At 42.6% G+C, this 25,000-nt stretch overlaps 1 protein-coding gene across 2 annotated transcripts in view; it reads left to right on the forward strand.

Moving 5' to 3' along the window:
- ZEB2 (zinc finger E-box binding homeobox 2) overlaps positions 1-25,000 on the forward strand; it is a 114,579-nt gene that overhangs the window by 85,653 nt on the left and 3,926 nt on the right. For both annotated transcript variants that reach the window (XM_075092790.1, XM_075092791.1), the window contains exons 4-9: positions 2,720-2,791; positions 9,222-9,410; positions 10,109-10,323; positions 12,837-12,945; positions 13,823-15,792; positions 17,819-17,999. In XM_075092790.1, coding sequence (XP_074948891.1) covers positions 2,720-2,791; positions 9,222-9,410; positions 10,109-10,323; positions 12,837-12,945; positions 13,823-15,792; positions 17,819-17,999 — 2,736 coding nt within the window. The remainder of the gene's footprint in view (positions 1-2,719; positions 2,792-9,221; positions 9,411-10,108; positions 10,324-12,836; positions 12,946-13,822; positions 15,793-17,818; positions 18,000-25,000) is intronic.

A 25,000-nucleotide genomic window follows, 5' to 3' on the forward strand; every position in this document is an offset into this window, starting at 1 on the left:
TCCAAAAAATAAACCAGCGAAGCCCCCACTTAGGATCCATTCAAATTAAATAAATGCTAAGTGCGTGTTTGTAGATCCTCTGCTGCATCTGTGCACGCAGGGCACTGTCCTGCTTTTATTCGCCTGGCTACGACACTCAGGAGTTTGCTCTGGATTTACAGCGGCAGCCCTGTATACTCACAGTTTGTATTTTAGTAAATGAATGCTGAGAGGAGGAAAATGCCACAAATGTTTGGGTTTTTTTTCAATACAGAAAGTGTAATGCAGGGTCACAGATTTTAGGAAGAGGGCAGGTTTAGGTAGAGAAAAGTCATGTTAGCCGAGTGTCGCAATGCTAAAGGACAAATTGTGCAAGCATCAGCTAAACGAGAATTAAAATGTACATGAAAAATTGCAGCGTGTACTCCGGTGACCTGCACAAAGTGAGAAGCAGCTCAGAGCCTTCGTGAGCATTTAATAATTTTTGGGAAGCAACTAGACACTGTAACTTCTCTTTACCACAGAAGAAAATGACAATGAGGAAGGAAGTGCAGCAGAAATCTTGAACATTACCACTATTATGCAAAAAAAAAAAAAAAAAAAAAAAAAAGCTGTTAACTGTTTTCCCCTTGCTGACTGGGTAGACATGCCTCAGATGGAAAACTTCTGATACTTGTGACTCCTTACTACCCGAAATCACATGAGATGATCAAGGAAGAAAATCACAATAACTATATTTATATCTAAGGCTGAACTTCTCAGAAATACTGTACCTTGATTAAAATTTCTGGTAGGCTGCAATAAAAATATCAGCTGTGAGACTGGCCCGGCAGATCAATTATCATAATTGACAACATTTTATTAATACATATTGAACTCCTAAATGTTTTGGACGCAAGATATCCCCATGAAAATGATCCTCAGAGAGGCAGAATGCCAGATCTGGGAAAAGAATCAAGGCTGGCTTGTCTGCTGTACAGTTTAAACAAATATTTTTCATCTGGTCTGCATATTCCATGCTTTTGTACAAATTTAGCATCTGTTTGTACCTGCATATTTTAACTTAAGAGCTTTCATTAATTTTTTTTTTTTTTTTTAAGCTTCAAAGCCATAAACATGTATATTTATACCACAGTATTGTACGCTGGTTGTAAAGCTCTGAATTAAGTCATTCTGTGCTTTAGTTTTGATTAGAATGATACAATTAGAACCTGTTATTCTACCAACTAATTACTTGTAGAATGTGACATCTGAAGAATACTACAAGATTACAAATTTAGGAATGAACCCAGAATGTGCTGTGTTTATATTATTCCCCTATCTTCAGTCAAATCATTGTCATGGAAATGGATTAATACTGGGCCAGTTTCTGTCCTCATCAAAATCTTTCTCACAAAAAAATGAGTAATAAGAATTTTAATGCTTCGTGTATCAATAAGATTTTAATAGCAGGCTTTGATCTTCTTGCCAGTCTATCACTTGATTGGCCAAGCAGCATCCATCTTCCTGAATCATCATTGACTTGTGTTCGTTTCTGGGAAATTCTTTTTCTTTTCTTTTTTTTTTTTTTTTTGGACATTGTCGAGCCATTTCTGGGTGCCTTTTTGACTTTTTATTTCTTCCAAGCACAGCTACATGAAAGATTAAAGCAGATTTTTCACTTAAATCTCAAATACTACATTTTCTCACTTAAAGAAAAAAAAAAAAAAAAGAAAAGAAGAGATTGTAAGTTTGTGCCAGTCTTCAAATAAAGAAAAACTGGCATTTAGGAGAAGTCGAAAAGGCGAGAGAGAAATGTTATATACATTTATTTTCCCCTGTGAAAACCCTTTGGAGGGTTAAATCTTAACCAGGCTGTACGTGCGAATACCTGTTGCACACGAACTAACAAATTAACAGCAAGAAACCGAGTTTGACAGGCACTCCGAGGCAGGCTGAAGCATCTCTGAAAACAAGCGTCCTCCCCAGTGATGGAGCCGCATCCAGCCCCTTCGAAATGCTGTTTTAACACACTCCCAACTCCCAGTTTCATGGAAAGTCAACCGATCCATGATAAATACATAGTAAATAATTCTACACATATCATGTTCATTTGCATGTGAATTAACCCAGTTTATGGCCAAAAAGGCAGACTTTGTCAGTGCATAGAGAGTGCACAGAAGACGCAAACAAACTGTATGGGCAGGGAAGAGCTGCCCACAGTTGAATATTTGTCACATTTCTGCACCACTTGATATTAATACATGCTGCGCTTCAAATGAGGTTAAAATGACGATGACATCTCGGAAGATCTCTGTGATGGTAGATAGAAATAGAGATATAAGAACTTATATCTTCCTTTTGTATTTGCAGTTTCTTCCAGGTATAGATCTCGCAGTGTCTGCTAGCTGATTATTTTTTTTAAATATGGAAAAAAAAAAAAACAAGAAAAAAAAAAATATCCATTTTTATCACCCGAATGCTCATTAGATTTGATATTGGGAAAAGCCCTTCATTTACTTTGAACAAATAGTTCTGTTTTCCACCACTCGCTGTCATGTTTAAAGTAAATAAGTTCTCGTCCATCCAGCACCGCTGAACTCATTCAGTTGCCAGAACAAAGCCATTGTATAGAGGTCCACAACAGCCCTTTTCTCTCCTTCCCTTAGCAGGATCTTCCCTGTTCCCGCAGTGTGCTCCCTAGCTTTGTAAGCAATTCAATAACGTGCAAATGCTAAAAGTGTGCGTGCTTATTTCACAGAAGAAATGAAGGAAGATTATGACACTATGGGGCCTGAAGCCACAATTCAGACCACTGGAAACAATGGTACAGGTAAGGTATTGCATGATATGAGCATCGCTTTTCTTCAGTATCATCTAGAATTAGCTGTGCATGAAGAGAAGGAGTGACAAAACAATTTCTTTCTTGTTTTTGGTTTAACAATTGGGAAGCATTTACATAATTTTCCTGTTTTTTAAAATTTTGTCCCCAATTTGATCTCAATGGTGAAGCGACAAACTCATTCGGTGAGGCTCCTCGCTACCCCTCCCGTGCTCTGCAACGTTGCAGCCTCTAACTCCTTTTAACTGCATCCTTGTAAGCTAATAGTTTTCAGCAGCGTGAGGAGACGTTTTCCCAGCGAGGGTGAATATAGTGTAGTTTAAAGTAGCCGGACCAGGATACAGTAGTCTTTTAATGAGAGGGACTCTACAAAGGGCTTGATAATGAGGATGGGGTGCACTCTTCTTGGCAACCCCAGATTCGCGTGGTGCACAGAGTAAGCTACTTCAGAGACTGAAAACATCTTTTCAGCAAGACACACATAAACCCCTTACATAGATACACAGACACACACACTTTAAATGCATATTTATGAGATTATTATGTTTCTGGCTAATCTTTTTTTTTCCCCCCACTTTCCACATCTCTTTCTTTCCCCTCTTCTTAGAAATCAATACATTTTGTGGAACAAGAAAGGGGACAGAGGTATTTAGCAGGCATCATCTCTGAGCCATCTCTTTATTTTTTTTTTTTCTGTAGCAGAGCAAAACAGCAAAAGGTTTCTGTTACTATTTTCTAATCCAAATGAATTCAGGGGTTTACCATGTTCTTTCCAAAGGCCACAAGGCCCCACTCCAGCCCCAGCACAGCTGAACGCCATACATCACCCAATGCTTCTTTTGCATTTTGTCACAATTTGAGATGGTGCAGATAGCCCTGATTTACACGGTTAAAAGTAAGAGTTTGCTAGTAGAAGTACATTTCTATGCATTCCATTATAAGATTTAGTTCATAGGTAATGCCTTCTACAAATATTACTGTAAAAGGTGGTACCTAAGTCTTGCAAGGATTTTATTACTCACACTTTCCTAAATGTTGGTAACACCCACATAAAACCCCAATGCTCTTATTAAGTAACACAAGAAATTTACTTTGTAATTCTTGAGGGGGAAAATAATAGGAAAATAAAACCATGTCACTGCTTTTTTCATCCATTAGATTTATTATGCATGAAAGGAGGGTGGCACCAAGGCACAGTTTATCATTACGTATATACTTAACGATGTTGCCATACAGAACTGGATACATACATATTTTAAAAGCTTTTTTATTTCCAAGCAACGATAATAAAGTGACAAATTGTGCTTAGCACTTGGAGAAACAGGACTTTAAAAGATGTCTGATTCAGAAATAAGACTTGATGGTTATCTGAATTACCATTACCAGAGCCTTTGAGGTCCCCTATCAGTCCGTGTGACTTCCTTTGCACATATTTTCCTTACCATAACAGGCCTTGCCTCTTTCATGCTTGCAATGTGGTCTGCTCGAGGGGGAAGACTTCATGTCCTCTTAGCCCCTTCCCTCCCAGTATCTGATGGTCTCTGCTGCCTGCTTGACTTCGGCCTCACGGCATCTCTCGGGGGGGGCAGGGTGCCGTCAAGCGCCCACACACGGGGCCAACACACGCTAACCCTGCCTGGGGTCCACGGGATGTCCTGCCTCTTCTGAAACTGGTTTTCTGGGGGAAAAGATAAGGGTTGCCCCTATGCAGCCTGGCGCAGTGCAAACTTGTGGTTCAGAAAGTGCTTTGCATTTAGGTGGTCTGCATTTAAAATGCAAAAGCTGCTCTGGATGTTGCACCTGGCAATTCCTTCCCCAAATGTCTTGTGCAAAAGTCCCAGCCTCCTCTTTACTCCAGCTGTTATTTGCTGCGATGGGCGGCTTGCTCAAATAACCATTACGAGTGGTCTAGTGCTTAATTCAGACCTTTTATCACTGAGGCGTTCAGAGCCACCTCATTCAGTGGAGGCTGGTGCCTAGAGAGGTTGGTTGGGCAGAACATGTTTCTGTAATGGCTGCAGTCTCTGTAGTCGCTTAAGAGTGATATCAGATTATTTAGTTGTATTAAATCATCTGATAAACTAAATGCCTTTGCTAGACTTTTCACCTTGAGAGGAAGATGCCAGGTGACAGTTAGGAGCTGTAGCATCCTTCGTGCAGAGTGAAAACTCTCCCGGCTTGCCTGTTGAGGCGTGCCAACCATTACTGGGGGAGGAAGGGGAAGAGGTCAGTCCCTGAGCCAATGGAGATCCTTCCCATCTATTCTGGGAAATGTTCAAAGTTTTCTTCTTCAGCCTCACTATAGGGTTTGGGCCCTTCTTGAGTGTCAGGCCTCAATTTTTCCCTGCAGGTAGTAGGGGGATTTAGTAGTGATACTTAATAAAATAGCTGAGGTGAAGCTGAGGCTCGACCCAATGAAAGACGTTGGCTCAGCGACTCCATCTTCAGCGAAAGCCATACAGCGGTGACCTTCTGGTGTTCAAGAAAGCCATTCAGGTCTCCCTATAGATTAACATGGGCTCTTCCGTATGGGCCAGGAAGGTTCCTCTCATTTAACACAACATGCCCCTCCCTCTTGACACCAGATCTTGTAGGGCTCCATGACCTGGGCTGAGCACAGAGATAGGAGATACAGCTTCAGACTCATTCACGTACATCCAACCAGCAAAGTTGCTGTAGGTGCGTGCAACAACTGTGGTGTATTTTTAGCATCAAATTAATTGCAGAACGTCATTAGTAGAGAAAGAAAACTAAAAAAAAGTCTCTGTTATTAAATTATTCTGCTATTGTCAGAGTAGCCACTTCCTAGTGGGACTTAAAAAAGAAATCTTGTTATCCATACATTAATCAGCTGCATTTTAATAATGACCCATGGAGGTTTTATAGTGGAAAAGCAAAAGTGATCATTAGAGTGAAAATTTTAGTCTTTGGTCCTGCTAAATTAATTTGTAAATATTTCTGGGGTTTCTGAAATGGTTACTTGACAAAAAGGTGTTTTGCAGAAGGGGTTTTTAAAATGTGAATTAATACATTCCTAGGATTTATTTTATTGTACCTGTTATGGATATTACAACTGGGGTGTTTGCGGAAAATAGATGAACAAATTCCCTGTAAACAAACAGAAAAAAGAAATCCTGGTTTCGATTACAAACATCTGATAAGCATCGAGTAAAGATCTCTTAATATAATTTAAAGAAGGGGAAAAAAAAACCAACAAACAAAACTTTTGGGGGAGGAAAACAGAAGTAAAACTTGGCAGGTTGGAGGACAGGCCGTTTTCAGGCTGTAATCTGTGTGTACCAATGGGGGCCTCTCACTTCCTGGCTAATGAAGGCTGTGGTTTTATTAGCTTTGTTTGAGATTAAGGGCAGCTATCACCATCTAGCAGGACGAGTTCCCACACAAAATAACGGGTCTCCCAAGCTCCTTGAACCTCTCTCTCACTTATCTTGAAAGGTCCTAAATGCCTCCAAAGATAGCTTTCCTTAATGCGTTTTATTTTTATGCGACATGGCCACATCAGCTTTTGCAGCTGAAAATATTTCTGCTCTCCAGGCTCCAATAATTAATTAAAAAAAGAATTATTTGGTGAGGTCACCCACCATAGATCTCGCTGAAATTCTTGCCTCGCAGGAGGGGATGTGCAATATGTGTGCACTGTCAGCCCACGAGGAATCCAGGAACATGACTTTCTGCATGGAAAACAAATTAGGGCATGGGGGGGGGGGGGGGCGGGGACAGCCTTCCCCCCAGAAATCGAGGGTGAAACCTAATGGTTATCAGATGGGGCTTTTTAGTAACACTGGGTGAGCTTCCAGCCATGTCTGAATTGTCAGTAACGTCGCTGGTGAGAAACCAGATACACATGGTCACCTTTTGCTATTTATGTTAATCTGCAGTGTTGCAGCACTGGTTGTATTGTTTCAGTTAAAGATCTGTCAGCTTTTCCACTAAATCCTCTTGTTTTTAGGGGTTTATAATGTAGACATAAACATTTGCTTTAGCTCCTGGATTGCATGCACAGACATAGAAGCTAAATAATCCAGAGAATTAGGAAGCCCAGGCCAGTATTATCGCAGCAGTCCTTCACAGCCTGTGGGATCAGCCTCCAGATAGACTTGGGGGCCGGGAAGGAAGAACCTCATTTGGGTTTGAGTGTGGACTGAAGATCTTAATATAAACTCAGGCCTTGCTCTGTGGCTTGAATCCCCATCCCAAAATGCAGTTGAAAGCTCCAAAACCCCCCAGCCTGACTGAGGGAGGCAAAGGACACATGGAGCCATCCCTCGGAGCTGTCCCATTCTTTCCCCTTCCTGCTCCCATATCTCCTCTGTGGAGAAAAGCTCTCTTTCCCTACTTCACAGGTAGCATTTACTGGGTCAGGGACTGAGTCTGGCAAAAAAATGAGTTTGTTTTCCTTGGATCTATTGCTAAGCCAAGAGAAGGAGCGGAGATGAGGTAGTGTTAAGCCGGAGGGTGGATGATCTTGCAACAGTTGGAAGATCTAGGCATAGCAAGGGAATGAAAGGTCAGGTTTCTAATGTAAAAAGTAATGCCTCAGCTTTGTTCTGATAAATACAAAGTCAAAAACATAGTTTGATGCTCTTGTGCATAAGGTGTACTTCACTGACCACCATTTTGTTACATTTCTCTCACAGCAACAAAATGGAGGTAAGGTACTCGGCCTTGTTCTCCGGACTCACACTCCCCTTCCCTAGAAGTTGCCTTTTCTTGGGGGAAAAAAAGGAAATGTTGTTTCTTATGCTAATAAAAAATGATAACAGGAGCTACAGGAGGACTGAGGGAGGAGCTCTGTGGCGGTGTAATGATTCCCTACAAAACCACTGTGATAGGAACAGAAGTTTCCTTCCAAAAACCGGGTCCCATGCCCTGTGCCTTTTGGTCACTGCCACTAAAACACTGCAGAACGGTGGAGAAGCTGCTCAGCTCCTACAACAAACAGGGCATATTTGTCTCAGCCAGAGGATTTGGGTTTATCGGCTAAAGGGATGAGGTTTGCATAGACGAGTATCTACTCTTATCGATGACGGCGAGATCAGCGCTTCAAAGCAGGTGCTTTCAGGTTTCTGGTCGTGCCCCGGTCAGAGGCCACATCTCATTTTGACTGCCAGTATCACCCTGCACTGTTGAAGGGAACTGAGGCAAAGCATTTACCCATTTCTAAACACCAAGGAGCTGGTTAGTCTCTCATTTCCAGTGCTTACAAACCAATATAACCCTGTAGGGCCATAACCCCTTTGATTTCCATTAGTTTACTCCATATTGCTCCCTGGCGTCAATGAGGGGATAATCGTGCCATTTAATATTTTACTTTTACATGAACTGTACAATAGTTTGTGGCATTGCCTCATTTTCTTATTTCACCTAAGGAGAAATACATTAAAAATGTAATCAATCATAAGCTGTTCTTTTCATTTACGGTCAGTTAAAAACAAGTATCTTTAACTCCCTGCCACCGTGTCTTCCAAGACTTGTTAATAAAAAAAGAAAAAAATAGAGAAAGAAAATTATCAGCTCCTTTTTTTCACTTGTATAATTGTATTAATATTTGTCTACAACATCCCAGAGCTTTTTCTGTATGCAGTGTTCATACATGGAGGAGAAAACCATATTTTTAGTAACAGGATGTTTTGTGGTTGAGCATATATTATGTTTCATGGACATTGCATGGACAATGAAAAATTGGGTTTACATTTAAGGAGAAGAAGGAAAACTCTCATACAGACTGTAAAAGTGGTTTTAGGCTTGGTATCCCTGTTATGGTCTAAAACATGTGGTTCTATTTGTAGAAATCTATGAAGTAATACTTTTCTTAAAACAACATATTGTCCCATTGTAAGTTAATTTTTCAGGGAGGAAAAAAAATAAAGGGAAGATGTTGTGAGCAATTCCCTTCTCATGCCTGCCATGGAAGAGCAGCCCGAGGCAGGACCTGACTTGGAGGAGAAGTGGTTGTGGTCTTTACTACCTGTAACTACCGCCTCCCATGCGGGGAATGTCTCGGGGCCTGTGGGATCCGGGGGCAGCTGAGCTCAGTCCTGTAGGTTGAGCTGTGCTCATGCCAAAAGCCGCGGGTCCCCCAGGAGCCCCATGAAGGTTCAGGTTCCATAGATGAAAGATCACCTGCATTACCCAAGCCTCATAAACTTCTCCTGCTGCCCCATAGAGCCCATGTTCCTGTTAATTTAACTGCCCGCCCTTACTTCCATTCACGCTGGTGGAAAGCCCACATTAATTTTATTAGGAGCTGGAGCAAGACACGAGAGTGAGGAGCCAGCTGCAGCCCCAGCCCCGTAGCGCCGGTACACCAGCTCAGGCTGTGTGTAACGACGCTAACCGACCCCAGCGCTCAGGGAGGATGCACTCAGACCCCCTTTCTTTTCCCCTTCTCTCATTTTAGTGAAGAACGCAAATTGCACGTCGGACTTTGAGGAATATTTTGCCAAAAGGAAACTGGAGGAAGGAGATGGGCATGCAGTCAGCATAGCGGAGTACCTGCAGCGCAGCGACACAGCCATTATTTACCCCGAAGCCCCTGAGGAACTGTCTCGCCTTGGCACTCCAGAGGCCAATGGGCAAGAAGAAAATGGTGAGGCTGTAATTCATTTTTAGCCAGTACCCTGACCTCGTGCAGCTGTTGCAATTATAAATGCACTACATGCCTGGGTGTTTACCTTAAAAATTGAAGAACAGCTGCAGCGGCATGGAATTTCATGAGCAAAGATTGGGGCTGTAATTTCAGTGTATTGTGATTTTTTAGTCAGCAAATTTGTATTATTTGGCGGGTGAACTGAAGAGCTGAATTTAAACGGGAGAAAAGCTGCTGCTTTAGTTGGGAGTTTGGGAAATTTTAATAGAGTTTTAATGCAACAAAAGACAGGGTAGCCGACCCACCGCTCTCCGATGCCTCGATAGATAATTGGAAAAGCGTTGGTAGGAAGGATTCGGTCAATGGCAGAAGTAACATAATGAGCTGGGGCTGGAATGCAAATCGCAGATTGATTGGGAAAAGTATTTCTTAGTTTTCCAGCCAGCGAGGTCTGCGGGAGGAGCAATGCCCATAATTAATTTCCTAGCGGGGTCCGGAGCGGGTCCTGCGCGTCTGCCGTGGGCGTGCGCGGGTGCCGGTGCCTCCCGCCACGGGTTGGAAGCCCCGTCCCTCCCTCTCGGGCAGCAGATTGCAGCGATTCCTCTCATACCATCCCGGGCAATCAGCCCATGAGCTGCCATTGATTTGCTGACCTTTTGGCCTGCCTCTTTCCCCCCCCTCCCCATCCTGGGGTGCAGACCTGCCACCTGGAACTCCAGATGCCTTCGCCCAACTGCTGACCTGCCCCTACTGCGACCGGGGCTACAAGCGCCTGACGTCCCTCAAGGAGCACATCAAGTACCGCCACGAGAAGAACGAGGAGAACTTCTCGTGCCCTCTCTGTAACTACACGTTTGCCTACCGCACCCAGCTCGAGCGGCATATGGTGACACACAAGCCAGGGACAGATCAGGTGGGGGGCTGGCTTTAAGTGATTTCTTTCTGTAATAACCCCTTAGAGAAACGATATTGCTTTGATTGGCAATCATTATTAATTTTTCATGGCATTTTGAAGATGCAGATCTTTTAATGGTAATAGCTTTAATTGAGGTCTAAATGATTTTTTGATGGTCTCTTCTAATATGATTTAATAGTCTTATGTTCACGATCGAATGAGTGTGTTAATTTCTAATTTAGAAATTTTATTTGCACTTTAACTTGACTTTAGTTTCGTTTTTATGTTCCTCAAAAAGTGAATGAAACTGTAGCATTTTAATTATACATTATTAAACATCTCAGCAATTTTAATTCCATTTTTCACCTAGTTTTACTTTGCAGTGTTGCAAGTAGGAGCTCCAAGACATACTAAAAGATCCGCTAATATTTTTTCATTACTTTTTGAGTAACCTTTTCAATCACGTGAAATTATGCGTATTTTGTATAATCGTTTGTTAAACATAATTACACATTTTCAGAATAGCTCTTCCTACAGTACATATAGGCTATTATTTGTGGTTGTGCCACTAACACATGCGTGCGCTAGGATCGCGGCATCGCTATCATTTGTGTAGCCCGGCAATAAATCAAAGCAGTTTTTTCCTCAATGTGATGCATGTAATATTATCTCAGAGCTGCATTTAAGGAAATGCTGCGTATCTCAGACAGGTGACTGAGCTTCCCTAGTGCTCCTAAACAGCCCGGCGGTAGACCTGGGCCACAAAACTCTTCACATACCAGCGGAAAAACTACTCCTGTCCTCACCGGAGAATTCCTTCTGAAAACCCGCCTTATGGAGGGCTGTAATGGGAACTCAAATGGCGTGGTTAAAACTTAAATAAATAGATGTGTGCATTGTGTCAAATTATAAAGGCTTTATGCCGTATTTATTTTTCTTAAGAAGCTGAAAATCATGATCGGCTGTATTGGTCTTGGTAGGTTTTTCTCGGCATAAGGTAAATTCAGTTAGGCAAACACACGTCTCCTGATCGCGCGATTTTTGCAATTAGCATTTTTAAGAGAACTGTATCTTTTGCTTGATCTTAAATCAATATAAATGATTCTGGAGTGGTTTCTCCTAGTCTTTCTTTCCCCACGGCTTTTCTCGTAGACAAACCTATTTTCACATGTGTAGTTTTCCTAACCTGATCCACCATAAGGTTCCTTCTTTTGCTTTGTATCATTAAAAACACCGGGGGAATGAAAAAAAACCCACCCGCCTAGATATTTATCCAACGTAACCGCCTGAAATTTCACATGCAAGAGCGCGCTGGTGCTGGCGCATTATGAATGGTAGCTTTGGTGTTGAAAAGTCCCCTCATTTGCTCATGGCATTTACAATTAGTAAATTAAAATGATTGTATCATATTAACAGTGGCACAACTAAAGTTTATAGTAGTCCTCGGAGGGCGATGGGGGGAGACAAAACAGCTGTTGCTGTTTGTTTATGCAACTCAGCAACATATGAGCGCGGGTCCCTCAATGGCGCGCGGCGGGCTGGGCTCTGCTTGATCTTTGAAGGTTGCTGCTGTTTGAACAAACCTCCCTGTGTCCCATGTAACACCATCTGTCTCGCCAGGAATGTGGGAAGAGGCAGCACACCCTCGCAGTTGTCATACCGTTTCGGCGCTGCCTTTTTTTTTTCTTTTTTTTTTTTTTTTCTTCTTTTTTTTTTCCCCTTTCCCCCCCTCCCTGCTCCTGCAATAGGCTTTTGTGTCGTGGCAGCCTGCAAAAGGCTGACCTCCTACCTTGAGCATCCAGAACGGTTGGCTGCATTATTATGAATATTATTAATTTTTTTTTTTTTCCCTCTCCAAATTCAAAGTCACGGGGCTTTTCTTGCTTGTTGCAATAAGGTCAGCTGCCTTTGATTATATCTTTATGCCACTTTTAACTTTCAACTTTCCCTCACCCCTTAGAAGAGCACAGGGGGAAAACATGGCACGAAAGGTAGCTCAAGTCTTCCCTGCTGCTCCGTGATTTTAAAAAACATTTCAAGCAGCAGCTCACGCCGAAGACTCAGGCTCTTCTGCTTGATAATGAATTAAATCTCACACGAAATGCCACTAACGACAGTGTTTCTGTCTTCGCTACACACGCAGTAAACAGAATTTTTAAACAAGCGGAGTCCCACATGTTCAGAATCTGCTAGGAATATTAAAAGCCACAAATCTTCTTATAAAACAGTTTCTCTCATCGTAAGATACCTTAAAGCAACACATTTCTGATGAGAGACTTAGGAAATAATTCTAAAGCAAATATCGAACGCTCATGTGAAAGTACTTTCTCATTTGTTTCGGTTTACTGCCAACATTTTGATTTTTATTGCAACGCTGATGAGACAAATAAATGTACATGCAGACCTTTTGGTCCGCTTGATAAATTCAAAGCCACATTAATTTTGTTTTTGTTTTTCAAGCTAGAAATTCATGGTTTCTCTTGCATAAAATTCATGTCGGTATGGTGGTGTTTTTTTTTTTTTCCTCCTAGCACCAAATGCTGACCCAAGGAGCAGGCAATCGCAAGTTCAAATGCACTGAGTGTGGCAAGGCCTTCAAATATAAACACCATCTGAAGGAACACCTGCGAATTCACAGTGGTGAGTAGCAGAGGTGCTGGTGTGCTCATTTGCATTTTGTTTAATTAGCTGAGTTTTAAAGACTGCTTAAAATTTACACAGTTCTGCTTCTGGCTTCTTGGAGCTACTAAGGTATTTCATAAGTGATATCTGAGTCAACCTCATTTATCACGCTGTTAATACCACGGTCGCGCTGAAAGATTTGGAAATAGTAAAGCTTCCTGCAAATAATATAGATTGTTTGTTCGGCAGTTTGAGTTCAGAAGCGTTCACTCATCTCTGTGCAGTCGGACCCTGAAGAGTCCATTACGTTTTCCATAACAAAAAGTCCCCCCAAGTGAAATACAGCTCGTATTCCCAGATAACGAGTAAGCGCAAAGCATCTCGTACTAAATGACTCGTGCATGTTGTCTCTCGTGCTTAGCGCAGCATTCAGGACACGAAACACCACCGGGCTCTGTCCAGGCACAAACCCCCACCAGTGCTGACGTGGAGGTCCTAACATCAGGACTCAGTTTCTCATTTTCAGTGAAAATTCCTTTTTATTTTTTTGGGAGGGGAAAAAAAAAACAACCACAAATCAAATTTGAACAGTGTGGATTTGATTTGACTCCCTTCGCCACAGGGTACTTACCTGTGACTTGCAGCGGTCACTTTGCAGCCAATGTCACACCTTGACAGCTGTCACCAGCTGGAGGCCGTGGGTCCAAACTGTCTTCAACACCCATAGAAGGAGGAGGGTAAAGCAGTGGTGGTGTGTGGCCATATTGACAGAATTAATATTTTCCTCATTATTAGTCAGTGGTTACAGAGACGATCAGCTGGGTATCAAATGCGATCGCTTGCCATTATAGCAGCAACAATGAAAATTAACATTTGGTTTTAATTATCATTTTAGGTGAAAAACCGTATGAGTGTCCAAACTGCAAGAAACGTTTCTCCCATTCTGGCTCCTACAGTTCGCACATCAGCAGCAAGAAGTGTATTGGTTTAATCTCTGTAAATGGCAGAATGAGAAACAATATCAAGACGGGTTCTTCTCCTAATTCTGTATCTTCCTCTCCTACTAATTCAGCCATTACACAGCTGAGAAACAAGCTGGAGAATGGCAAACCACTTAGTATGTCTGAACAAACAGGCCTACTGAAAATTAAAACAGAACCACTAGATTTCAATGAATATAAGGTTCTTATGGCCTCACATGGGTTTAGTGCAACTAGTCCTTTTATGAATGGTGGACTTGGAGCAACCAGCCCCTTAGGAGTTCACGCTTCTGCTCAAAGTCCAATGCAGCACTTAGGTGTAGGGATGGAAGCACCATTGCTTGGGTTTCCTGCAGTAGGCAGTAATTTAAGTGAGGTGCAGAAGGTCCTACAGATTGTGGACAACACGGTTTCCCGGCAGAAAATGGACTGCAAGGCTGAAGAGATCTCCAAGTTGAAGGTTTACCATATGAAGGATTCATGCTCTCAAGCCGAGGAACAAGGAGTTACCTCCCCCAATATTCCCCCCGTGGGTCTTCCAGTAGTAAGTCATAATGGTGCCACTAAAAGTATTATTGACTATACATTAGAGAAAGTCAATGAAGCCAAAGCTTGCCTCCAGAGCTTAACCACAGACTCGAGGAGGCAGCTCAATAACATTAAAAAAGAGAAGCTGCGAACCCTAATAGACCTGGTAACTGAAGACAAGATGATAGAGAACCATAACGTATCCACTCCATTTTCATGCCAGTTCTGTAAAGAAAGCTTTCCTGGTCCCATTCCGTTGCATCAGCATGAGCGTTACCTGTGCAAAATGAATGAAGAAATCAAGGCAGTCCTTCAGCCGCACGAGAACATGGTTCCCAACAAACCTGGAGTGTTTGATAAGCAAACCCTCTTGCTGTCATCAGTACTTTCTGAGAAAGGAATGACTAGCCCCATCAACCCATACAAGGACCACATGTCTGTACTTAAAGCATATTATGCTATGAATATGGAACCCAACTCTGATGAACTACTGAAAATTTCCATTGCTGTTGGCCTTCCTCAGGAATTTGTGAAGGAATGGTTTGAACAAAGAAAAGTCTACCAGTATTCAAGTTCCAGGTCACCATCACTGGAAAGGGCCAGTGCCAAGGTGGCGCTGGCTGCCACCAACAACACTCCCACTAAAGACTCTTTGTCAGCCAGATCTCCAATAAAGCCTGTGGACTCTATAACTTCACCATCTATAGCTGAACTCCATAACAGTGTTACTAATTGTGATACTCCTCTCAGGCTAACAAAACCTCCTCATTTTACCAATATTAAACCAGTTGATAAATTGGACCACTCTAGGAGCAATACTCCGTCTCCTTTAAATCTTTCTTCCACATCTTCTAAAAACTCCCACAGTAGTTCTTACACTCCAAACAGTTTCTCTTCTGAGGAGCTTCAGGCTGAGCCTTTGGACTTGTCTTTACCAAAACAAATGAAGGAACCCAAAAGTATTATAGCCACAAAGAACAAAACAAAATCTAATAGTGTAAATTTAGAACACAACAGTGTTTCTTCATCATCTGAAAACTCAGATGAGCCACTGAACTTGACTTTTATCAAGAAGGAGTTTTCTAATTCAAATAATCTGGATAAAAGCACTAACCCAGTATTTGGTATGAACCCATTTAGTGCCAAACCTTTATACACAACACTTCCACCACAGAGCGCATTTCCCCCAGCCACTTTTATGCCACCGGTCCAGACCAGTATTCCTGGGCTGCGACCATATCCAGGACTAGATCAGATGAGCTTCCTACCACATATGGCCTATACTTACCCAACTGGAGCAGCTACTTTTGCTGATATGCAGCAAAGGAGAAAGTACCAGCGGAAACAAGGATTTCAGGTAAATTGTTGCAACTGTTTTCTTTCGAAAGGCTAGAATTCAGTGTTTTGCGATATGTCCCCTTACAGAAGAAGCAGCCCAAAGTTATAATCAGCATTTCTGACAAAATTAGCAGGGTTGATTTTAGTCTGAACTTGCAAAAATGCAGAGGGGTAGGAAAACAACTTGAAACTACCTTAGGACCACCTCTACTTGGATTCAGAAGCAGTAGCAATACCTTTGACTAGGCATAATGCTTATGTTTTTATTCTGTTAAGAGCTCAGTCGTTCTTTATGAGAATTGTATCTAAATAATAATGTTCATGAAAAATCCCACCCTGCAATAAAATAAGAAGAAAAGGAACCTTTGTAGGGAGACTGATCTCTGCAGGGGTCCCCTCACAGTGAGCATAACTACATTTCACCATGTGGAAAAGGAGCAGTGGGAGACCTCTTGGGAAGCACCCCCACATTCGGGCGCAAAGCCGTAGCCCTCTAAGCTGAGGTCCATATGGCCTCGTAGCAGCTCTATCCCATTGAAAGGCTTCAAAGCTTCCTTCGTGTTTTCTGGGGGATTGCTGGCGCACCGTGCATGGGAAAGACACCCTCTCTTCTCATTAATGTCTGGGGGATGAGAAATGTTGACGCGTTGGTTCACCACAGCCCCTTCGTTCAGCCCACGTACTGCCCTTCCCAGACTACCAGTCTTCTAATCCCCACCAGTCACCCGGAACAGCTTCGAAAGAACCCAGAGATTATTATTTGGAGAGGTAGCAGTTAGGGCCCTGAATCGCAGACAAAGTCTTTCCATGGACTCGTAATCTGGGTCAGCACTTCTTCGTGCCTGGGTACAACCATTAATCCTTTTCTCAGGTCGTCCCAGAGTCAATACACGAGTAGCAAAGGATTTCACTGCTTGAATGCCTCCAGCAAAGAGCTGCTCAACAGAAGTCACGTACTTTTATAGCTTTTCGCTGGGTGTATTCAGATATAATGTACAGAGTTTAGTTAAATGAGATTAACTGATTATAGATTAATTTTTTTTTTTTTTTACATTTGTGCATGTTCCCCTATGTCCTATTATGGTCTATTAGTAATTTTACTGACTAGTAAATGTTTTATAGTTTCAAATGTGAAAATCAGGTATGGTTTTACATTACAGGCTGTAATCCCTCTTTGCACAATAGGAGCATAAATAGCACTGCACCTCCATAACAGCTGTTCCACTATTCCGACTTACAGTACATCTGCCCTCTTTGTAAATGTATTTAAGCCTATTTAATCTTCTCTAATATTAATTAGTGCAAACCTAGTCTAAGAAAACTGAACTGTGTGATAGCAAATGGAAATGTATGTTATCATGCAAGTTTGCACTCTCTTTGGATCAAGACAAAATAAATATCAAGAAATTTAATAATTTACTGATCCACATTCATTATTGCTTAATGCTGAAGGCTGTTTTAACATAGATAGAACATTGATAAAAAGTGTTATTAATATTCCCTATTTCAAATTACAAAATTAAATATAAAAATATAGCTTGAGGCCTTTAGTCGGGAGACATACATTTAAATGGATTGCATAATAATAACATTTGTACCTAAATATAAAATTCAATTAAAACCTTTCTACAGATACGGAATTTATCCAAGTTTCAGTGTTTTGAAAGGAATGATCTCTTAGCTGTTGTTTACGCTTACCCCTGTAAAACATTACGATACCTTTTGCCATCCATGACGAGCCTCCCCTTTGTATTTTCTGCTCCTTCAAAATGTTTAGTCCTGATATGACAAATACTGCCTGCTTGTGTAAATCATATTATTGCAGAGTGCTCAAAGACAGAAAGTTGGTTCGAGGCACAGAAGTAGAAGGCTCCTCATTGTTCCCACAGTTCCCATCAGCTGTGGTTTTGTTAGAACGGGTTCCTAAGATAAGAGGGACCACCATCCTAAGCAGACGTGACTTTAACTTTTCTGGGGTGGTTGGTTCCTCCGTGGGAAGGAGCGGTGGTGGAAGTGGGTGTCGCTGACGGGTGGTTCCCTCGCAGGGAGAATTGCTTGATGGAACCCCAGACTACATGTCCGGCCTCGACGACATGACAGACTCTGACTCCTGTCTGTCCCGAAAGAAGATCAAGAAGACAGAAAGTGGCATGTACGCGTGTGACTTATGCGACAAGACATTCCAGAAGAGCAGTTCCCTGCTGCGACACAAATACGAGCACACAGGTAGGGCGGCCGCGCGCGCCGACGGGAGGGTTGGGGTCCACGCCACGCACTTCACAGTCGTTCACGGGTACGCTTGTACAACAAGAGGTTTGGAAGGTGCTGAGGCTTTCATCAGGGAAGAAATAATAGCTTTTTGCTCAGTTCAACTTATTTTTAATCTGTTTTTAATGGTTTTTGCTTGGCAAAGGGTGGCTGGATGCGATGGGGTGAATCTCGGCAGGTGCTACGCGAGGTGTGGCGCTGAGCACGGTGGCAACTGTGGCACTCGGCATCTCGCAAGGCGAGCCCCCTTCAGATAAGGCAGGCCCTAGCACTCAGAAAGATCTGCAGCTTGGTCAACAGAAAGTCTGGCATGGGAAGGAAGAGTGACAGTGTATTCCTCGTTTCTTAGACACTATCTGACCCAGCACCATTTAATCCAATAGAAAAACTTCCACTGACATTAGCAGTGCAAGAGCTGGCTCTGGCCGGGTTATCTCAAAGTAAACAGCTCACGGGGGTTGCTCTCGCCGTGATTTTGCAGGCCAGCAGCGCAGGCAGGTTGCATCTCGCTTTTTCACTTCTCAGTTAATGCCTGGGGAAGGTTTCCTTCTATCCCAAATAGGAGCTGATTTTCGTCTAGTTCAAGGAAGCTTGCCAAAGCTCACCACGGATTGTCAGCTTAAAAAATACTTCGGTTTGAGAAAGACCATCTATCACACCTATGCTGGCCGTGGTTCCCCTTGCAGGCAGTGCTCCCTTGCTCGCTGTCAGCCAGGACAGGCGTGAGCCTGGAGGTGGAGAGCTCTCTGAGGGCGATGCATCAGCTCAGCGTGTTTCAGTTAGGGGAAAATGGGACCGGAGCTCCCCAAATAATAGAGATATCAAGTTATGTTAGACAAAGGGAATGTGAATTATCATGTGAATTATTGTGCAGCAGGACATAAACCAAACTCCAACTTCCTAGAGTTAGAAAAAGCTTACTCAGGAGGAAACTTTCCTTAACTTTGAAAGCTGAGTCCCACTTCAGGAAATGAAGCAAGTCACATCATCCTTCAATCTCACCATGTGACGGTAAAAACCTTATACTTCTCTATTAATACATCTTCCAGGCCGCACATAACCATTTGGCATTTCACATGCGAAAAACTTACAATTCAGAAGTGGACTGTGCCTTTAAAAGAAAATTCTTGACTTTGTTATTTTTCCTTTTTATACTTTTCTTCCAAAGCTTAAGCTAATCCCACACAGGAAAATAAAAAAGGAAGTTAAAATACATGTGGGATTAGGAAAGAAAATTAAAAGCAACGTTTTGGACTAGATCAGCTAGTTCATTGGTGGAATGTGCTTCCCACTACATTATTCAGATCAAATTGTTTATTCAGTAGAAGAAGCTTTGAAGGCTTTACGTCCCTGCACCTTTCCTCTCCTGAATGATTTTATTACAGCCATCTGCAAACATTATGGTTTACTACACTACTACCGTAAAGCTCTTATGTTAGAACTGGCCTTCATATATATTGGGATCTGGACATATGGTTGAATCCCATAAAGTTGGTAGTCCATAAGGTCGACAGACATATGGTTGAAAGGCTGAAAATTTGACAAGCTGAAATGTGTGCAATCACCTTGATTTGCAAAATAAACTGCATTTGTAAAAGCAAAAATATGTTCTGGTCCTTAAGTAGCCCTGGAACCTACTGCCTCGAAAAATACCACACAGCTGCGGCGTAGGGACTTTTCTCCTTCTTCTCGCTCTGTCCCTTTCGGCTTCTCAACTCTGCGTCCGTCAATTTTATGGGGCTCAGCCTTATGGTCCAGAACATGTATACGCTGTCATATTTAAAACGCAGCACATCATCAAGCACGAGCGTGGCATTTAGAGACAGGAAGGATGGTCTTGTGGCGAAGGCACAGGCGCTGAGGCTGAGTGCCGCACTCTCTTCTGCCTTGCCACAGACTTCCTCTGCAAGTATCAGCAAATTGCTTCATTTTTCTCTCACCTTTGCCCATCTTTGAAATAGAGGGAAAAGATACCAGCCTGCCTCTCCGGGGTGTTGTATATCTTAATTCATGCAGGCTGAAACCCTGTGATGGGACTCGCTATATAAAGTGTGAAGCAGTATTAAGGACGCGATTGCTTTTATGGAGCCTCTACACATCACGCTAACGTTAGAGGTGGTTGGGAGCTCTGAAGACCTTGGCTGGGCTAGCCTCCATAACTCATTCACAGCCTTCAGGAGGCACGCTGCACTGGGACTTTGGCTAATGGCCTAGCATGCATCTTAAGTGAATTTCATATTAATCTGATAGTTTTTGGAAAAAGCATGTAATCGCATTAATAGCATAGGTGCGAAACTGCAGCCTGTGTTCGGTGGAAGGAACCGAATTGAAAGTAAAGCCATCCTCTGCATTTGGGGTCGTTGTAAGAGTGGGCCCAGATTTTTCAATCAAATTTTTGAAATGTAAAGAAGAGAAAAAGCTTCTTTTCTGTGTGTGTTGCTGTTTTCTGACCAGCTGATCACAATCCCTTTTTACTTCATTAAAAACATATTTTAGGAGGAATTGGAACACTTCCTGTCTTTCCTGAAGAAGCACAAATAGTGGATGTTTTTTATAGTGATGTCCTTTTTCCTATGTAAAAAAAATCTATGTGCTTTTGTAGGTCTTTTTCTCTGATATTTCAACAATCAGATTTTTTTTTTGTCACCACTTCCTACGGTGCACATACCTATTGCAACCAATGCTATAACAAAGGTTAAAAGAGTCAGACAGAGGCCACGTTCCTGCTTTGCAGCCCCTAAACAGATACCCCAGAGAAACTATTTGGAGCAAAAAGTAACATTGACATGTCAAACAACACGAGCTGGCTTAATCATGTGCAACACCAACTACCTAAACGAGAAGAGAGGAATGTCGTATGTATCGTGGTGGAGCTGAGTTTCCCTGCCAGGGCAAGAAGAATGGGATTTGGCTGGTTCTTGGTGTCAGCCCAAGAACTTTTGATAGGACCATGCAGCCACAGACCCAGAGGCGTTCTGTGATTACCTCTGTGTGCTGTGCCTGCCACTGCTTGAGCACAGTAGAAAAAAGGGGAACAAATTTCACAATCCATATTTTTTAATTTATGCAGTATTAGCTGCATTTTGCAATAGCTTCTAGCGTCATGTGGAGAAGGAAAACTCCTTGTGTTACTGCAGTGAGTGAATTGCATTGGTTCTGGCTGAACTGAAATTCAGTGTAGAGGCCACCGCTTGCTGCAGGACCAAATTCTGCCGCGTTAATCTTGGGGTGCCATTTAATTTTAAAGGAAGTCATGTCTCCATTTTAGAGTTTGATCCTTTAAAACCAGAGGATGCAGTGCTGTAATCTGGGTGCAGAGCATGGCAGGTAGCCCAGGAATTCAGTGCTCACGTTATTTTCCTGTAGAGTCTTATGAACCCAACCTAACTTTGGTCAGGCTGAAATTAGTTGAGCAGATACGGCTTCATTTGCACACATCTAATCTCGGATTTCTCCAAGCTGCTTACCATAAAGTTCGAGGCACTTTCTTTCCTAAAGGTGAAGATGATGATTGCCTTCATGGCAAAGCATTGGCGCCACTTGGCCAACAAACCGCCTTTGCGTTGCGGATAGGGAGGGAAACCAGTAATGGGTAAGTCAGCAGGAGAACAAACAGAATGGAGCACCTAGAAAACAGAGAAATATCCTGGCTCCTGGATAGCATTACAGCCCCTGCTTTGCTGTCAACGCTGCCTCGGGCTGATTCAGGCGTAAGGTGAAGGTTAGCGTTTGTTCTGCCATCGTCAACGCCCATGTCTGCTACACACCAGCTTTATCGTAGCTTCACAAGGAAACTTGCAGCGTGCCCGCTCTTCAACAAAAGCTGGAAACAGTTTTTCAGAATCCTACCTAGAAATTTTAAATCCTTTCATTGTTGTTCTATATTACATCATATTCTATTTTATTACTTGTGTGGGCTGTCGAGGGCCTCATAGCTGTGCTAGTGCTTTCATCCTTTCCTTTTCCACTGTATATTTTATTAAGACCTCTTTTTTATTTTTGTAGCTTTCATGCTGATGCAAGCACTACTTTTATTTCCAGATTGATTCTGTAAACTAAATATTGTTCTTGAGCCTGCTAGCAAATCAGCTCTCTCTGGCTAGTATTTTGAATTCCCAGCTCAGGAGTTTTCTTTATTTAGAGCTTGATTCATAAAAAATTTACATGCTATTTAAAGGTTATTTTTTCTTGCCTTACACTGATACAAGTTCAGAATTCCCCATTTTACACTCAAATAAAGAAAAAAAAAAAAAGGATATATTCTATGCTTGTGAAATTTGTTCTGTAGACAAGGTCTCCCATTCAGAACGGAACAGGTGCAGCTTGGGCAATTATACATAAATGGCATTTATCTTGCACCTTTGACTGCTTCACTGTGCTCTGGCCACTGATCCATCTCCATTGGGACTACATCTAACATCCAAAACCCCAAGCAGCTCAGAAGAACGGCCTTTAAAAAATAAAAACAAACCGTCACAAAAAAATGTTTCCTCTTTTCCTCCAAAGAGTGGGATTTCTGTTTGGCCCCTCCCATAGAAAAAAAGTCCCACCTGCCTCAGGCAAGGGATGGGTGATATTTAGTCTGGGTCCAGTGACAGCTTATGATCTGATGTCTTATGACTTTTATACCACTGCAAATGGGAAATGCATAGCTTTTCAGTGAAAGACTTCTAGCCCAGGAAGATTCAGAGATTATAGTTACTGATAGAGAGGTTTGCTGTTGCTTTGTCTTAACAGAAATGCAATTTTAGAGACTTTGAAAACAGATTAGTTACAATTTCCCCTCTGTAAATTGAGCGTGAGCCTCTGTGGGAACCTCTTTTTGCAGATGGTGGAATAAAAAAAAGCTTGAACGTTTCCTTCAGATATTTGAGAGAGATTTATCATTTAGTTTCGCTGCAAAATGTTAGCTTCACTGCAAAATGTGGCGTCTACATCGGGCATCCACTTGACAACAAGTGTTTCGTGACCCCTCCTGTGAGCTACCTTGGGTACTTCTCTCCCAGCTCCGTCCTCCATGAACGACCCAGGTCATCTCACATGAGACTGGGTAAATCCTGTACGGTGGGATGGTCACATCTGCCTCCTTTTGATCCATCTCTACTCCACTGATGTTATGACGCTCTGTGATGATCCTCTTACTGTGTATGAGCTAAACAGCTGATAAAGCAGCCAGGACTACCTACAGCTGGAGATCCTCCCCATCTATCTACAACCGGAGGTTCTCCTCATCCACCTACAGGTGTAGACTTCTCCCCATCCCCCTCCAATTGTAGACTTCTCCCCATCCCCAGTGTAAAATACCTTATTTCAGCTTTATTTTATGGCCTACTAATGCACTGTAGGGATTAGGCACTTTTTCAAATGGCTGAAGTACTGGGTTTTGCACACGGGGGAAAAAAATAATTCTTCCGCAAATGTTCGGAAACCCGATACATTTAAAAACATATTTCAATTAGTGTTGTAACAGCTGCACGCTGCATGCTGCTAAGGTATGTTGTGTGGTGTCTGAACAAAGAACCTTGCTCAAGCTGTCATGGTCCCCGCAGATCAACACTGAGTCCTTGATAGGGGTGTGGTAGACTAAATAGCTCTAGTACAGCCTTTTTAGTAATAATATAAAAATAGGAATTATTTTAATCCTCTCATTTCTAATTTAATTTTTAAAATATGGATGATTCGCTACCCGGCTACCTCTGTGCTGGCTGGGGGGACGCTCCAGGTAGCAGGAGGCGCAGCTTTGAACGAACGCTGTGCGTAAGGGATGAGGAAAGCAGGCAAAGACTGAGGGACCAGCACATCACCCAGCCTTGGGGAAGGACAGGTGGAGGCAAGGCTGGATGAGAAGCAGTGAAGGTGGCTGAGTTCTGTTTGAGGTGGTTGACTTCTGTTTGAGGAGAGGAAAAATGCTGGGCAACTGCATGGAGCACAGCTTGTAGAGGAGGGAAATGTGGGGTGAGAAGGGTGTAGTGGGCATCAAATGTACTGTGCATCAACAAAATCAGGAAATTTGAAGTGATGGAGAAGGAGCGGCATTGTGGAGAAGTGGAACAAGACAGGGGTTGGGCTTGTCGATGTTAGGGAAAAGTAAGTCAGAGGGAGGGACTGAGACAGCGTGGGCAGGGGTTCAGTCAGGAGAAGGACACAGAAAAAGGGTGCTGAGGAAAAGCAGAAGGTCTACAGGGAACAAAATTAGCAACGATGGAGATGCTAGCAAAGGGACGGTTGCGTGTTGCTCTGAGTGGGCTCAGCAGGAAAGCTGGGATGAGGCAGGGGTGCAGGCAGGCGTAGCTGGTGCATCCAGCTGGGCGGTTGGTAGCACCGGGAAAGCTTCTACCTCACCCGTGAGGGTTTTCTTCTGGCAGCACTGGGGCTTGAAGAGTGCTTAGATCGCGAGTGCATTGGGATTTTAAGCTAATTTAAGTAACTGACTTGATCATGTTAAAACCTCCCCAGCTAAGACTGTGGGATTTCCCTATCGTGTCAAAACCTGGGCTCCCAATGGCAGGTGGGGAACCTCCTGGCTCTGGATTCGGTGCACCCCCAGGGCAAGGCTGGAGGTTCAAAGCCAAAATACATGTACAGCTCACAGCCCAGAGTTTTTTTCAAGCTTGACTTTCAACCAACAGGTTAAATTAGCAGAAATGCGTATTTAGGAAACAGATCATAAAAGCAACACTGCTATAATTCAATATATCAAGCTTGAATTTTCAATTTTACTGTAAAGGGAAATAAAGAAAAAAAAAAAAAAAAGAAACCTTGTGTGTGTGCAAGCTTAGGAAACTCTCCTACAAAGAAATGCAGTCTGAGTCCCAGTTTCCAGGCATCCACTAATTTCCCTGTCACTTAGATTATTCTATCTGTGGTTTCTCCTGTATTTTCCTTCCTGCCAGATCTCCCCTTCATTTCATAACATACAGTTTTTGGCTTCCTTGAGCATTCGTTAATCACACCTTATT

This window comes from Phalacrocorax aristotelis, chromosome 5, assembly GCF_949628215.1.
Source record: "Phalacrocorax aristotelis chromosome 5, bGulAri2.1, whole genome shotgun sequence".
Classification (NCBI taxonomy): domain Eukaryota; kingdom Metazoa; phylum Chordata; class Aves; order Suliformes; family Phalacrocoracidae; genus Phalacrocorax; species Phalacrocorax aristotelis.